This window comes from Salvelinus namaycush, chromosome 9, assembly GCF_016432855.1.
Source record: "Salvelinus namaycush isolate Seneca chromosome 9, SaNama_1.0, whole genome shotgun sequence".
In the NCBI taxonomy this organism is placed as follows: Eukaryota; Metazoa; Chordata; class Actinopteri; order Salmoniformes; family Salmonidae; genus Salvelinus; species Salvelinus namaycush.
The window spans coordinates 47402930-47419997 of record NC_052315.1 but is presented as its reverse complement, the minus strand read 5'-3'; the positions used below and the strand labels follow the sequence as shown (position 1 = coordinate 47419997).

The 17068-nt window shown below is 43.2% G+C and overlaps 1 protein-coding gene across 1 annotated transcript in view; it reads left to right on the top strand.

Annotated features, from left to right (window-relative positions):
* The window catches only part of LOC120054145 (terminal nucleotidyltransferase 4B-like), a 54342-nt gene that overhangs the window by 22340 nt on the left and 14934 nt on the right, over window positions 1–17068 (top strand). The window contains exons 3-8 of the mRNA XM_039001565.1: window positions 13328–13374; window positions 13474–13603; window positions 13716–13823; window positions 13961–14089; window positions 14888–15101; window positions 15442–15568. Of these exons, the coding sequence (XP_038857493.1) occupies window positions 13328–13374; window positions 13474–13603; window positions 13716–13823; window positions 13961–14089; window positions 14888–15101; window positions 15442–15568 (755 nt within the window). The remainder of the gene's footprint in view (window positions 1–13327; window positions 13375–13473; window positions 13604–13715; window positions 13824–13960; window positions 14090–14887; window positions 15102–15441; window positions 15569–17068) is intronic.

Below are 17068 nucleotides of genomic sequence, written 5' to 3'. Positions count from 1 at the left end.
CCGGCCTGATTCACGTAGTCTCCTCTGAACAGTTGATGTTGAGATGTCTGTTACTTGAACTCTGAAACATTTATTTGGGCTGCAATCTGAGGTGCAGTTAATTGCCGATTTCTGAGGCTGGTAACTCTAATGAATTAACTTATCCTCTGTAGCAGAGGTAACAATGGGTCTTCCTTTCATTTGGCGGTCCTCATGAGAGCCAGTTTCATCATAGCGATTGATGGTTTTTGCGACTGCACTTGAAGAAACGTTCAAAGTTCTTGAAATGTTCCGCATTGACTGGCCTTTATGTCTTAAAGTAATGGACTGTCGTTTTTCTTTGCTTATTTGCGCTGTTCTTGCCATAATGTGGACGTAGTCTTTTACCCAATAGGGTTATCTTCTGTACCTATCTCCTACCTTGTAACAACACAACTGAATGGCTCAAACACATTAACCTCTACGGCGCCGACCGAGATGGCCGCCTCGCTTCGCGTTCCTAGGAAAATATGCAGTATTTTTTTTTTTTTATGTGTTATTCCTTACATTGGTACCCCAGGTAATCTTAGGTTTCATTACATACAGTCGGGAGGAACTACTGAATATAAGAGCAACGTCAACTCACCATCGTTACAACCAGGAATATGACTTTCCCGATGCGGATCCAGTGTTTTGCCTTCCACCCAATACAATGGATCTGATCCCAGCCGGCGAACCTAAGCGACGCCGAAAAAGGGGCAAACGCAGCGGTCTCCTGGTCAGGCTTCGGAGACGGGCACATCGCGCTCCACTCCCTAGCATACTACTCGCCAATGTCCAGTCTCTTGACAATAAGGTTGATGAAATCCGAGCACGGGTAACATTCCAGAGAGACATCAGGGATTGTAACGTTCTCTGCTTCACGGAAACATGGCTCACTCAAGAGACGCTAACGGAGTCGGTGCAGCCAGCTGGTTTCTTCACGCATCGCGCCGATAGAAACAAACATCTTTCTGGTAAGAAGAGGGCGGGGGTGTATGCCTTATGATTAACGAGACGTGGTGTGATCATAACAACATACAGGAACTCAAGTCATTCTGTTCACCTGATCTAGAATTCCTCACAATCAAATGTCGACCGCATTATCTACCAAGGGAATTCTCTTCGATTATAATCACAGCCGTATATATTCCCCCCCAAGCAGACACATCGATGGCCCTGAACGAACTTTATCTGACTCTTTGTAAACTGGAAACCACACACCCTGAGGCTGCATTCATCGTAGCTGGGGATTTTAACAAGGCTAATCTGAAAACAAAACTCCCTAAATTCTATCAGCATATCGATTGTGCTACCAGGGCTGGTAAAACCTTGGATCATTGTTATACTAACTTCCGCGACGCATATAAGGCCCTCCCCCGCCCTCCTTTCGGAAAAGCTGACCACGACTCCATTTTGTTGCTTCCAGCCTACAAACAGAAACTAAAACAACAAGCTCCCGCGCTCAGGTCTGTTCAACGCTGGTCCGACCAATCTGATTCCACGCTTCAAGACTGCTTCGAGCACGTGGATTGGGATATGTTCCGCATTGCGTCCAACAACAATATTGACGAATACGCTGATTCGGTGAGCGAGTTCATTAGAAAGTGCATTGACGATGTCGTACCCACAGCAACGATTAAAACATTCCCAAACCAGAAACCGGGGATTGATGGCAGCATTCGCGTGAAACTGAAAGCGCGAACCACTGCTTTTAACCAGGGCAAGGTGACCGGAAACATGACCGAATACAAACAGTGTAGCTATTCTCTCCGCAAGGCAATCAAACAAGCTAAGTCCCAGTATAGAGACAAAGTAGAGTCGCAATTCAACAGCTCAGACACGAGGTATGTGGCAGGGTCTACAGTCAATCACGGATTACAAAAAGAAAACCAGCCCCGTCGCGGACCAGGATGTCTTGCTCCCAGACAGGCTAAATAACTTTTTTGCTCGCTTTGAGGACAATACAGTGCCACTGACACGGCCCGCTACCAAAACCTGCGGGCTCTCCTTCACTGCAGCCGAGGTGAGTAAAACATTTAAACGTGTTAACCCTCGCAAGGCTGCAGGCCCAGATGGCATTCCCAGCCGCGTCCTCAGAGCATGCGCAGACCAGCTGGCTGGTGTGTTTACGGACATATTCAATCAATCCTTATCCCAGTCTGCTGTTCCCACATGCTTCAAGAGGGCCACCATTGTTCCTGTTCCCAAGAAGGCTAAGGTAACTGAGCTAAACGACTACCGCCCCGTAGCATTCACTTCCGTCATCATGAAGTGCTTTGAGAGACTAGTCAAGGACCATATCACCTCCACCCTACCTGACACCCACTCCAATTTGCTTACCGACCCAATAGGTCCACAGACGACGCAATCGTAACCACACTGCACACTGCCCTAACCCATCTGGACAAGAGGAATACCTATGTGAGAATGCTGTTCATCGACTACAGCTCAGCATTTAACACCATAGTACCCTTCAAACTCGTCATCAAGCTCGAGACCCTGGGTCTCGACCCCGCCCTGTGCCACTGGGTCCTGGACTTCCTGACGGGCCGCCCCCAGGTGGTGAGGGTAGGTAACAACATCTCCACCTCGCTAATCCTCAACACCGGGGCCCCACAAGGGTGCGTTCTGAGCCCTCTCCTGTACTCCCTGTTCACCCACGACTGTGTGGCCACGCACGCCTCCAACTCAATCATCAAGTTTGCGGACGACACTACAGTGGTAGGCTTGATTACCAACAACGACGAGACGGCCTACAGGGAGGAGGTGAGGGCCCTCGGAGTGTGGTGTCAGGAAAATAACCTCACACTCAACGTCAACAAAACAAAGGAGATGATTGTGGACTTCAGGAAACAGCAGAGGGAGCACCCCCCTATTCACATCGACGGGACAGTAGTGGAGAAGGTGGAACGTTTTAAGTTCCTCGGTGTACACATCACGGACAAACTGAATTGGTCCACCCACACAGACAGCGTTCAACCTCAGGAGGCTGAAGAAATTCGGCTTGTCACCAAAAGCACTCACAAACTTCTACAGATGCACAATCGAGAGCATCCTGTCGGGCTGTATCACCGCCTGGTACGGCAACTGCTCCGCCCACAACCGTAAGGCTCTCCAGAGGGTAGTGAGGTCTGCACAACGCATCACCGGGGGCAAACTACCTGCCCTCCAGGACACCTACACCACCCGATGTCACAGGAAGGCCATAAAGATCATCAAGGACAACAACCACCCGAGCCACTGCCTGTTCACCCCGCTATCATCCAGAAGGCGAGGTCAGTACAGGTGCATCAAAGCAGGGACCGAGAGACTGAAAAACAGCTTCTATCTCAAGGCCATCAGACTGTTAAACAGCCACCACTAACATTTAGTGGCCACTGCCAACATACTGACTCAACTCCAGCCACTTTAATAATGGGAATTGATGGAAATTATGTAAAAATGTACCACTAGCCACTTTAAACAATGCCACTTAATATAATGTTTACATACCCTACATTACTCATCTCATATGTATATGTATATACTGTACTCTATATCATCTACTGCATCTTGCCATCTTTATGTAATACATGTATCACTAGCCACTTTAAACTATGCCACTTTATGTTTACATACCCTACATTACTCATCTCATATGTATATACTGTACTCTATACCATCTACTGCATCTTGCCTATGCCATTCTGTACCATCACTCATTCATATATCTTTATGTACATATTCTTTATCCCTTTACACTTGTGTGTATAAGGTAGTAGTTGTGGAATTGTTAGGTTAGATTACTTGTTGGTTATTACTGCATTGTCGGAACTAGAAGCACAAGCATTTCGCTACACTCGCATTAACATCTGCTAACCATGTGTATGTGACAAATAAAATTTGATTTGATTTGAAATGCCCCAAATTAACTTAACAAGGCACATCTGTTAATTGAACTGCATTATATGTGACTACCTCATGAAGCTGGTTGAGAGAATGCCAAGAGTGTGCAAAGCTGTCAAGGCAAAGGGTGGCTACTTTGAAGAGTCTCAAATTTCAAAAATAGTTTTATTTGTTTAACCATTTTTTGGTTACTACATGATTCCATGTGTTATTTCATAGTTTTGATGTCTTCACTATTATTCTACAAAGTATAAAATAGTAAAAATAATGAAAAACCCTTCAATGAGTAGGTGTACATAAAACCCCTCTTTTGATAGGTTATAATGTCTGCATCAACGATATATGATTGGTTTAGGGGTTCATGGGCGGGAATTAGGCTTTCTCTCAAGGTTAAACTCAACACGAAAATGGCTCATTTGACGCTGCTGGCACAGGGAGGCGTTTCCCCCCCACTCAATTGGATAGGTTATGACCAACTTTGGCAGCGCCATCATTCCGATTTGGACAACAATATCAAGGTAAGAAACTGTATATAATTTGTTTTATGTTAATAATGACATTTGCATTTTAGAGTACTTTTTCCGATTGATAAGATGTTCGTCTGCAAAATGAGCTTTTGACGCCTGGTGAGCTATCTAGCTACCAAGCCGAGTAGACTTGAAAAGTAAAATCTGCTTGAAAGTGAGTTGACTTTCTATCTGAGGTAACGTAAACTCACTCACTTTTGTACATCGCCTTGGTCCGTACAATTGACATTTATTTTAGCGCTCCAAAAACGTAATACTTCCAGATCAACTGTAATGTCAATACCATTGTAAAGTACAATTTCTCCCCTTTCCAACAAGATTAATGACATGACCTCCACGCTGCCCGTTTCTGCATAATTCAAGAAGGCAATGAGCTACGTCGGGTCTTTTTAAAAAATGGCGGGTGGGGAAGCAAAACTAATGTGTGATAGTGATAGTGAGGAGAGGAGATGTGTGGGAAAATTGCATTTTTTTCACTCGATCTGTCCAACTTATCACCTTATCGCCTCTAAAATGTAAATAAAACACTATAAAGAGTTTATATAATGTGTCATTACATACCTATTTGAAGGTTTGTGTCGAATTTGAATCGGGTTTTTAGGGCTGTGCTAAAGGGCTGTGCTGAAGTAAACAGCGGCTTTGAGAGTCATGATCGCTTACAGTGATGACGCAAAAAACTACTAGGTATCCCTTTCCCTCGTCACTGTCCATTTCTTGTTTTTATACAATGAGAGAAGTGCTACACCGGGTGGAGAGAGATTGTAAGACAGAAATAGTTGCTTTATGCGGGCTGTACGTTACGGCATGACACGTCAAGATGTAACGGAGGGTCAGTTTTTTTCAACTTTTCTCCAATACTATAGAGTCATTACATGTTGATCAACACTTGAATAGAAACGTAGTTCACACCCCAGATTTTGAAGTCAACACAGTCGCTACAGTCCCATTAGTTTTCTTTGCAGCCTCGTTTGAATGTCGCGGTTGCGCACATTTGTACGGAATGGGGTGAGTTTACGTTAAAAGTTCATATCTGCTCAATGACGTCAATATTTTTGAAGTACATGAAAAGCTTTATTGAGTGACTCAAAGCTTTTAAAACATATCTTCAGATAAACTAGGTGGCTAACAAGCAATCTAGCTATAACTATGATGACTAGTTAGCCTGTGTTGTTCTAGTCAGTCACTCAAGATGGAATGGAGCAAGGTAGCCTAACAGTACTTGATTTATCTCTCCTCTTGCCTTCTTGATGTTCATGTTTTCTTTCATAACTGTACAAAATAAAATGCATATCTCATTCGGTATTAGAGCTTAACTAACTGGCTAATGATTATATTTTGGCCGTAGCTAGCCAGCCAAACGAGAGAGGGGTGCTGAGAAGGAATGTACAGTGTTTTCGGAAAGTATTCAGCCTTATTCTAAAATATATTAAATTGTTGTTTTTTCTCATCAATCTACACACAATACCCCATAATGACGAAGCAAAAACAGGTTTTTAGAAATGTTGGCTAATTTAGAAAAATAAAAACTATCACATTTACATAAGTATTCAGACCCTTTATTTAGTCCTTTGTTGAAGCATCTTTGGCAGCGATTACAGTATCGAGTCTTCTTGGGAATGACGCTAAAAGCTTGGCACACCTATATTTGGGAGTTTATCCCATTCTCTGCAGATCCTCTCAAGCTCTGTCAGGTTGGATGGGGAGCATTGCTGCACAGCTATTTTCAGATCTCTCCCAGAGATGTATGATCGGGTTCAAGGCCGGACTCTGGCTGGGCCACTGAAGGACGTGATGCGACTTGTCCCGAAGCCACTCCTGCGTTGTCTTGGCTGTGTGCTTAGGGTCGTTGTCCTGTCTCTCTGTTCTTTGCTCCATTCATCTTTGCCTCGATCCTGACTAGTCTCCCAGTCTCTGCCACTGACAAACATCCCCACAGCATGATGCAAGCCACTACCATGCTTCACCGTAGAGATGGTGCCAGGTTTCCTCTAGACATGACACTTGTAATTCAGGCCAAAGAGTTCAGTCTTGGATTCATCAGACCAGAGAATCTTGTTTCTCATGGTCTGAGAGTCTTTAGGTGCCTTTTGGCAAACTCCAAGCAGGCTGTCATGTGCCTTTTTACTGAGGAGTGGCTTCCGTCTGGCCGCTCTACCATAAAGGCCTGATTGGTGGAGTGCTGCAAAGATGGTTGTCCTTCTGGAAGGTTCTACCATCTCCACAGAGGAACTCTGGAGCTCTGTCAGAGTGACCATGGGGTTCTTGGTCACCTCCCTGACCAAGGTCCTTCTCCCACGACTGCTCAGGTTGGCTGGGCGACCAGCTCTAGGAAGAGTCTTGGTGGTTCCAAACTTATTCCATTTCAGAATGGAGTTCACTGTGTTCTTGGGGACCTTCAATGCTGCAGAAATATTTTGGTGCCCTTCCTCAGATCTGTGCCTCGACACAATCCTGTCTCGGAGCTCTACGGACAATTCCTTCAATCTCATGGCTTGGTTTTTGCTCTGACATGCACTGTCAACTGTGGGACCTTATATAGACAGGTTGTGCCTTTCCAAATCATGTCCAATCAATTGAATTTACCACAGGTGGACTCCAATCAAGTTGTAGAAACAGGATGCACCTGAGCTCAATTTTGAGTCTCATAGCAAAAATGTCTGAAAAAACGTTTTTTTCTTTGTTATTAATGGGGTATTGTGTGTAGATTGAGGATTTTTATTTTTTATTTAATCCATTTTAGAATAAGGCTGTAACGTAACAAAGTAGAAAAAGTCAAAAGGTCTGAATGCTTTCCGAAGGCACTGTATGTATGTATGTACTGGCATTCTCAACTTTCCTAATATTAAGCGCATTGTTTATTTTTACAACAGGAGTATAGCCTACCTGACTAGCCTTACATTGTATTAAAAATCAAAACATATAGCCTTAAGTTTACAGAACTGCAGTTACATTAATACCCATTTCTTTAACCGCTCAACACAGAATAGCTGCATGTGCGCACACCCTCAAATCGTTAGGAGAAAAAAATATTTAATCAGCTTTGTTCAATTGTATTCTTCATACTATAAAATAATGCCCCGGAATTCTAGGCAAATCTTGTCTGCTAAATGAACTAGTTTAGACCACAGCCATTTGGCATAGCCAGATCAAGACCTAACATAAGGACAACTTAGAGTATGCTATTCTGTTGTTCTGAAATAGACTACATTTTCTTCATATCATGCTTCTTTAGACCGGTCTAAAAAATAATGAAATTATTGTGAAGGTCTAGGCTATATTACATGGATTAAAAATAAATAAAAATAAAATAAATAAAAAATGTTTGTTCCAAATGTTTGCATCAGTGGCGTGTAGGCTGTGTGTGGAAGCCAGGAGATGCTAAATGCGTTTGTTAATTGTCAACTACCGTGAGGCCGGCAGTTATTTGCTTGACAATCGCCGGCTGACAATTTTGTGACCGCCACAGCTCTAGTCTGGAGGAAACCTGGCACCATCCTTATGGTGAAGCATGGTGGTGGCAGCATCATGCTATGTGGATATTTTTCAGCAGCATGGACTGGGAAAATAGTCAATTTAATGCATTTTAGAATGAGGCTGTAACTTAACAAAATGTGGAAAAAGTCAAGGGGTCCTAATACGTTCCGGCTGGCTGGCTGGCTGGCTTCATAGACAAACATTGGCAGTAGAATGGCCTTACTGAAGAGCTGTGACTTTCAATGTGGCATCGTCATAGGATGCCACCTTTCCATCAAGTCAGTTCATGAAATTACTGCCCTGCTAGAGCTGCCACAGTCAACTATAAGTGCTGTTGTTGTGAAGTGGAAATGTCTAGGAGCCACAACGGCTCAGCCGTGAAGTGGTAGGCCACACAAGCTCCCGAGTTTTGAAGCACGTAGCGTGTAAAAAATCGTCTCCTCGGTTGCAACACTCACTACCGAGTTCCAAAATGCCTGTGGAAGCAACGTCAGCACAAGAACTGTTCATCGGGAGCTTCAGCCGCACACAAGCCTAAGATCATTGGACTTTGGAGCAGCGGAAACGTGTTTTCTGAAGTGATGAATCACGCTTCACCATCTGGCAGTCCGACGAGAGAACGCTACCTGCCCTAATGCATAGTGCCAACTGTACATTTTGCTGGAGGAGGAATAATGATCTGGGGCTGTTTTACATGGTAATCTTACTGCTACAGCATACAATGGCATTGTAGACGATTCTGTGCTTTCACCTTGGGGGGAAGACCCTTTCCTGTTTCAGCGTGACAATGCAACTGTGCACAAAGCGCGGTCCATACAGAAATGGTGTGTCGAGATGATACGTTTGGAAGAACTTGACTGGCCTGCACAGAGCCCTGACCTCAACCCCACCGAACACATTTGGAATACGGACTGTGAGCAAGGCCTAATCGCCCAACATCAGTGCCTAACCTCACTAATGCTCTCGTGGCTGAATAGAAGCAAGTCCTCACAGCAATCTTCCAAAATCTGATGGAACGCCTTCCCAGAAAAGTGGAGACTGTTATAGCAGCAAAGGGGGGACCAACTCCATATTAATACTCATGATTTTGGAAGGAGTAGCTAGTTATATCCCCATAGCCATGTAGTTGTCCCCTGATGACATTTGAGAAATTTACCGGACCCATAAATGTTGGGTGCGTAACCTGATTAGGGCGTCCACCCACAGTGCTCAGACTGACAGAAATCACATTTAGAATATGGTAATTATTTATATTAACATAACTTAACAAATCTGTATATGTACTTTGGACATGTTAGAATAACTGTCCACATTTACTTTTCCTCAGCCAACAAGACAAGTAACGAATAGCAAAATCACTAGCATATGTCAATCTATTGTAGAGAAGTTTAGGCTACCTATTCTATTGGTCAGCTTGTTGAGAAATAGATGGCCTTTTCCAAACAGACTCTGGGACAGTTGTGGGACGATAGAGCCCAAATTCATACAACCTGTAGCCCCAGGCTACAGTACATTAAGTAAAATAACAACTTTAAAAAGCAACGAGTCTGCAACAGATCAGAACGTTTGCCTCGTGTTAAAACATTAAAGTTTGAAACGTTGCTTATTGCAAAGTGGTGTGTGACGTACTGATGAAGCCTGCCTTCCATTGCCGTTTGATGCATTCAAAACTGGGAAAGTTCGTGCAAAGATAACTGGGGAAAAACGAGCACCGACTGGGAAAAGTCTTTTTGAAGTCCGACTGAATTTCAACTCAGGAACTCTAGCCTCTTTTTAGAGCTCAGACTTTCTCACCTGCAGAACATCAGAACATCATGATTTGAGTTCCCAGTTGTCCTTGCGATTGATAACTTGTGGATACACTAATCACTTTCATTCATGATTCCCATTTTTATGTATTCTGAATATAACTTTGTCAATCTTAGGCTATTCTTCGGAGGGGTTGTCACTGATTTTACATTTGAAATGTACATTTTCCTTGTTTGTCTTTGAGTTTTAGAAATGGACAGAGGGGACCAGTACCATCGAATAATGCAGTCCCTGTCTATGAGGAGGACACTGATGGCAAATGAGCTGCGGGTCATTGCCGCGCAAGCCCTGTAGGATGAGGACGACAATGAAGGCATGGCCTTCTTAAAGGAAGATACCTTATGATGCTGAGCTACTTGGAGAAGACGAGGATGAAGAGAATGAGATCAAGGAGCCAGAGGAAGTGGAGCCACCAGCTGAGGCCTCAGCCAAGCTCTTCAACTGGAAGGTAACTATAGATGTGTTACAGACTTGTAAAAAGCTGTATCAGCCAAAGCGAAGTGTAGACCTAGATGAGTGCATGTTCAAATCAAAGGGGCGATCAGTATTTGAAAGGGTGGCCAACTAGGTGGGGATTTAAAGGATGGGTCATTCAGCTGACACAGGCTACACTTCAGGCTTTAAAGGTTTACATATGGGGATATGTGTTGGCGTAGGATAGGGGGCAATGTATTGGCCATACAGTAGAGACACACGTACTGCTACTTGCCTTCCCAATTTTTCACAATGCAAATGATTCCACTCAAGTATAGGAAAGTGGTCCGCCAGCCTGCTGTAATCCACGATTACAATAGACATATGGGTGGGGTTGACAGGTTTGATAAGTTGAAATTTGATCAGTTGATCAACTCCTCCAATGTGTTACAGAACACCCAGAAGTGATGGAACCCCCCCCCCCCCACTGTGTTGACATTGCAGTTATCAACAGTTAACTTTTGCTCCAGGAATGGCAGTGTAATCACGCAGCACCTGGCAAGGAAAATTAGCAAATTGGTTCCTGCCAGATTACATTCAGAGACGCTTTCTCATCAGTTCGGAGGTATTGGTGTTAATGACAGGTATCTTTTGACAGACCTTTGTCTGTGAAAACTGTAAGCTCATCTTTTCACACACAGCACATGCCCAGTCTACAGGCGCCCTCTATAAATTGTTGGCCGTGTTTCCTGTGTTACAGGAAAGATAAAAGAATAGGACCCAGTTTGTTTGTGTGGCATATGATTTTGCATCGTGGAGGACCGACATTGTTTTAGGTTGTGGCACTCATCTGAGTGCGGCTCATAGCAGAAATAGGCACTAGTAAAGGGACTCAGATGTAGCTCAGATGTTCACTAGTAATTTTGCATGTTTCCCTTTCCTGCATGTCCCTTCACCTGCATGTCCTTTCTTCCTTGGATGTTTTCCCTTTCTTTTCCGAGACATCCTGCATGCCAGCCTCCCTTTGTTTCATTCATGATTCTAATGGCCTTGGGGATGTAAAGGACTTGTAAATTGTAATGAGTGTAAAATAATGTTGCGCTTTTGGAATTGTTCCTGTACGGACTATTTGTGTAATAGATTAAATGCTAGTTGAATGTAGAAATAGAAGTTGTAAAAGCTAATAATTATTGTTAAATGCCTTATTTGTTCATATTTTGTCATTCCAGTAAAATTTTGATGAATGTAGCCCTGAAATGAATGTTGTATTATGTTATGGTTATGATAGCGGTTTTAAATGGCTTCATTTTCAGGTTTGAATGAGATAATGTATTCCGCTAAGATTATTCTTTCAATAAAGTTCTTGTTTTATTAATATTGTATCACTTGTTTGTCTTTTCTTATCATATGTAAGACTAAATGCTATTTGTAATTTTTGGTGCATATACAGTTGAAGTCGGAAGTTTACGTACTCAGGTTGGAGTCATTAAAACTCGTTTTTCAACCACTCCACAAATTTCTTGTTAACAAACTATAGTTTTTGCAAGGCGGTTAGGACATCTACTTTGTGCATGAAACAAGTCATTTTTCCAACAATTGTTTACAGACCGATTATTTTACTTATATTTCACTGTATCACAATTCCAGTAGGTCAGAAGTTTACATACACTAAGTTGACTGTGCCTTTTAAACAGCTTGGAAAATTCCAGAAAATGTCATGGCTTTAGAAGGTTCTGATAGGCTAATTGACATCAGTCAGGAAGTTAAAGCTTGGTTGCAAATGGGTCTTCCAAATGGACAATGACCCCAAGCATACTTCCAAAGTTGTGGCAAAATGGCTTAAGGACAACAAAGTCAAGGTATTGGAGTGGCCATCACAAAGCCCTGACCTCAATCCCATATACATTTTTTGGCAGAACTGAAAAAGTGTGTGTGAGCAAGGAGGCCTACAAACCTGACTCAGTTACACCAGCTCTGTCAGGAGGAATGGGCCAAAATTCACCCAACTTATTGTGGGAAGCTTGTGGAAGGCTACCCTAAACGTTTGACCCAAGTTAAACAATTTACAGGCAATGCTACCAAATACTAATTGAGTGTATGTAAACTTCTGACCCACTGCGAATGTGATGAAAGAAAAGCTGAAATAAATAATTCTCTCTACTATTATTCTGACATTTCATATTCTTAAAATAAAGTGGTGATCCTAACTGACCTAAGACAGGGAATGTTTACTAGAATTAAATGTCAGGAATTGTGAACAACTGAGATTAAATGTATTTGTCTAAGGTGTATGTAAACTTCTGACTTCAACTGTATGTGTTTTAATATACTATCCAGATAAGGTGTCTGATCACAGAACATTCCATAGAATTTGAGAAAAATACCATCGGTCACTAAAACGCCTGCAACCCATTCACAGTTAAATGTATTTCGATTTTGATTTTCCCTGCAAAATATGTCAAAACTTGCCGAAATTTGAGTGTTCCTCTATCGTCATGAATTTTGTAAATGGCAATTGTTTTGGAGAAAAGCATTGATTTTTGTGTAAGATGCACATTTTCACAAGTATTTTTTTCTTGACTGATTTACAGTTTCAGGTGGTGCTATTGTATATCATATCATTTTAAATAACTGTTTGTGAGCTTTGAAATATTGTAACATGTTTTATTATAATGTTTAACAACAGAAAATGTTTCTAATTTATGCACACCGAGGACATGGTCGAGCAATATATAGAACATTGCGCTGGGTAGGAAATGATTTTAATCTGCTATATGACAAATTAATCAGTGGTGCATTAGGATTTCCGATAAGTTTGAGGACAAAAACAAATTGCCCAACCTAATCAGATAGGGCAGAATGTGAATCTATCGCTCAGCTCACACACTACGTCATTCTCTGTCACACACACACACACACACTGAGCTCAGACAGATCCAGCTGAGCTCCATCAGCATCAGATGTTCATTTAGAATGTAAAATGAACGTGTTAATGCAGCAACTGTTAGTGCATCGTATCAAACCGAATGGCATCAATTCGCTCCACCGATCAAATCGAATTGTTTCAAACTCGTTCTTGTATCGTATCGGAGCCCATGTATCTAGATGCATATCGAATCGTGCTTGTAAGGTGAGATGCACATCCCTAGTTGCTGTCATGGAGTTTTATATGCAATGTCACAATCTAATTGACTAATGCTGTGACCAATGCTTTGCAGGTTCAGGTATTTGGGAGTTTCAGCACAGGTCTCTATCTACCTACCAGGTAAGCTGTCCTTCCATTTCAAGTCATTTGGAAAATTTTCATAACCGTTATATTCCACCTTGGCATGAGTTTGTGATCATGTGATTCTTTGTGTTGCAGTGACATTGACCTGGTGGTGTTTGGGAAGTTCAGGGAAGGAGACAGCCTCCCTCTGTGGAGGTTAGAAGAGGCCCTGAGGAAACACAAAGTGGTGGAGGAGAATTCTGTCAAAGTGCTGGACAAGGCCACGGTTGGTGTAGTGTGTGTGTTTTGTGTCCTGTCTGTGGAGGAAAGCCTGTTAAGTGTGTGTGTGTGTGTTTGTGTCCGTATGCCTGTCAAATCTGATCTCTCCTTGTCTTCAGGTGCCAATCATCAAACTGACAGACTCTCTCACGGAGGTCAAAGTTGACATCAGTTTCAACATGAAGAATGCTGTCAAAGCTGCTGCCCTCATTAAAGATTATAAAAAGGTACAATGCTCCCAGTGTTTGTGCTTACACACGCATACGTGTGTACGTACGTATTTGAGCTCATATCTGTATTCGAGCACAATTCTCCTGGTTTGAACTGCTGTTCTAAAGTTCTCTCTCCCTTGCTCTCTCCTCAGAAATATCCTGTGCTTCCATACCTGGTGCTAGTCCTGAAACAGTTCTTATTACAAAGAGACATGAATGAAGTGTTTACAGGAGGAATCAGCTCCTACTGCCTCTTCCTCATCGCTGTCAGCTTCTTACAGGTGGGTAGGTGGCCTTCCTCTCTATACTGTACATAAGTATTCAGACCGTTTGCTATGAGACTCGAAATTGAGCTCGGGCATCCTGTTCCCATTGATCATCCTTGATGTTTCTACAACATGAATGGAGTCCACCGTTTGTAAATTAAATTGATTGGACATGATTTGGAAAGGCACACACCTGTCTATATAAGGTCCCACAGTTGACAGTGCTTGTCTGAGCAAAAACCAAGCCATGAGGTCGAAGGAATTGTCAGTAGAGCTCTGAGACAGGGTTGTGTCGAGGCACAGATCTGGGGAAGGGTACCAAAACATTTCTGCAGCATTGAAGGTCCCCAAGAACACAGGGCCTCCATCATCCTTAAATGGAAGAAGTTTGGAACCACCAAGACTCTTCCTAGAGCTGGCCGCCTGGCCAAACTTTGCCATCGGGGAGAAGGGCCTTGGTCAGGGTGTTGACCAAGAACCCAATGGTCACTCTGACAGAGCTCCAGATTTTCGCCGGCTGGGCGCAGCCTGGGCGCGAACCCAGAGACTCTGGTGGCGCAGCTAGCGCTAGACCGCTGCGCCACCCGGGAGGCCCCCAATCTAGTATTCTAGTGAAATGATTATATGAAGGATTTCCCCAGCCTTTTCTCAACCATTGAGAGCAAGGAGTAATTACTTCTGTACTGTTGACTAAACTTTATTGATCCCCAGAGGGGAAATTGGATTTGTCACCTGCAGCATAGTGTTCTTACTAATATGTGTTCTTAAGGTGGAAACAAGTTATAGACTGTATTGTGTGTGTGTGTGTTTCAGCTCCATAGCAGAGAGGACGCCTGTAGTCCTAACGCCAACACTGGTGTCCTGCTCATAGAGTTCTTTGAGCTGTACGGCCGCCATTTTAACTACCTGAAGACGGGGATCCGGATCAAAGACGGGGGCTGCTACCTCTCCAAAGACGAGGTCCAGAAGAGCATGCTGGATGGATACAGGCCATCCCTGCTCTACATCGAGGATCCACTGCAGCCAGGTGAGCCTCGGCTCACACACACCTTTAGTTTGTCTAAGATTGCTTACTGCAGTGTTTCCCAAACTCGGTCCTCGGGACACCAAGGGGTGCACGTTTACATTTTTAGTAAATTTAATTTAGTCAAAATATGGTAGCAAGCTAGCTAGCTAGCTATGATGTCTCTGAAAAGTACACATTGAATGAAGTGTCTTGTGCTTCATAACTAAGACATCAGATGTAGTTTTATAGAGATGTTTGAGAACTCTTATGGTAGGCCAGATGCAATAAGCAGCTGCCAAGTTTATGTTTGTACCTGACCGTGAATGTTTGCTGTATGTCCTGTGTTCCTTGTGTTGCCCAGGTAATGATGTGGGCCGTAGCTCGTACGGGGCCATGCAGGTGAAGCAGGTGTTTGACTATGCCTACATGGTGCTGAGCCACGCTGTGTCGCCCATCGCCAAGTACTACCCCAACAACCACAGCGAGAGGTACAGGGCAGGGCAGGGCTGGGACTCATGGGGGAAGGTTACTGTCACATAATCAGTAGTGATGGCAGAAATAGACGATAGTTACATATCGCAGTAGTATTTTTGGACAATATTGGATCGATATTTGACTCCCATCCTATAGCTTGCTCTCCATCTTCTTTTTAAATAGTGAGCCAACATTTTATCACTTATTTCCCTGACTGATCAAAACGTGTATTTAAATTTTTTTTGGTGAGGGTTTCAAATCACAGACAGGCAATCATCTTCAAAAAGTACATTGATCCACCACCCCCTCCCGGCGACCAGAAAAAAAAACTCTCCCCATACCACCCTTTCCATGTGGGCCAGAAAGCAAAGAAAGTAAAAAATATAAAAATAGGTGTATAATGTGCCTTCAGATAGGATTCACGCATGCGCGTACCGATAGGGGAGTGAGTAGCTCTGTTTTGTACCGATAAAACTGTGGTTATATGTAGAAGCCAAACAAGAGTTCAACTAGCGTCTAAAATCGCTAGATCAATAATATCCATAAGCAACTGGGAACCGAGTGAGGTGTCAGTTATGTACAACAGCGAACCAATCAGTTGGTAAAGCGATGCGGCGACAAGAGCCCAATAAGCCATTGCTTTCCTCAGAGGAACAGACAAGGAACAATCTGGAGACGCAAATAAGAATAATGAACAGCTAAAGGAAATCCAGAAAACATAGCTAAAATGCTCTCAATGCTCATCAAAACACACTGTTACGATCTGTTGAACAAAAAGATTTGTTCGAAAGGAAAGTGGAGTCTATCATGTCAGACATGCACATACAAGGCTTGCGCATAAACGCCAGACAACTATATTAGCCTTCTGGAAACAAGGTTGCAAACTTTAGGATATGAACTGGAACAGAAAGAAAACAACATGAGAATATTGTCCTTCCCGGAAGACGAGAACAAAGGAGACCTTTCCAGCTACGTGGTCAAACTGATATCAGAGGAGCTTGGCGTGGATATATCACCAGAGGATCTGGAACGATGCCATCGGATCAGTGTGAAACAGAAGAACACTAAATACCCTTGCATGGTAATTTTCAAGCTGTGGAACTATCAGACCAAAGTCAACATTCTGATGGCACGGGGGGGAAAGGAGATCAAAATCCTCGGCCAGTCCGTTCGATTCGTCCAGGACCTGTCTGCTAAGCTGAGAAAAAAAACGCAAGCAATACTACATTCCCATCAGACAGTCACTGGAGGAAAAGGAATCAAGTCTCAACTTTGCTTCCCGGCAGTGCTGTGGGTATGGAAGGGAACACAAAGCTAGAATTCACAAGCGCCGATGAAGCCCTAAACCGGCTGCAAGAGACATATACAGTTGAAGGAGAGCTCACTGCCCTGAGGAGAGGACAAAGCTGGAAAAAGCAATAAGCACATACAGTGATGTCTAAAACCAGCTTATTGTAAATTGAGACTATTCTTTCCCCCTTCCCCAAATACAATCTAAACTCTACTGTCCCCAA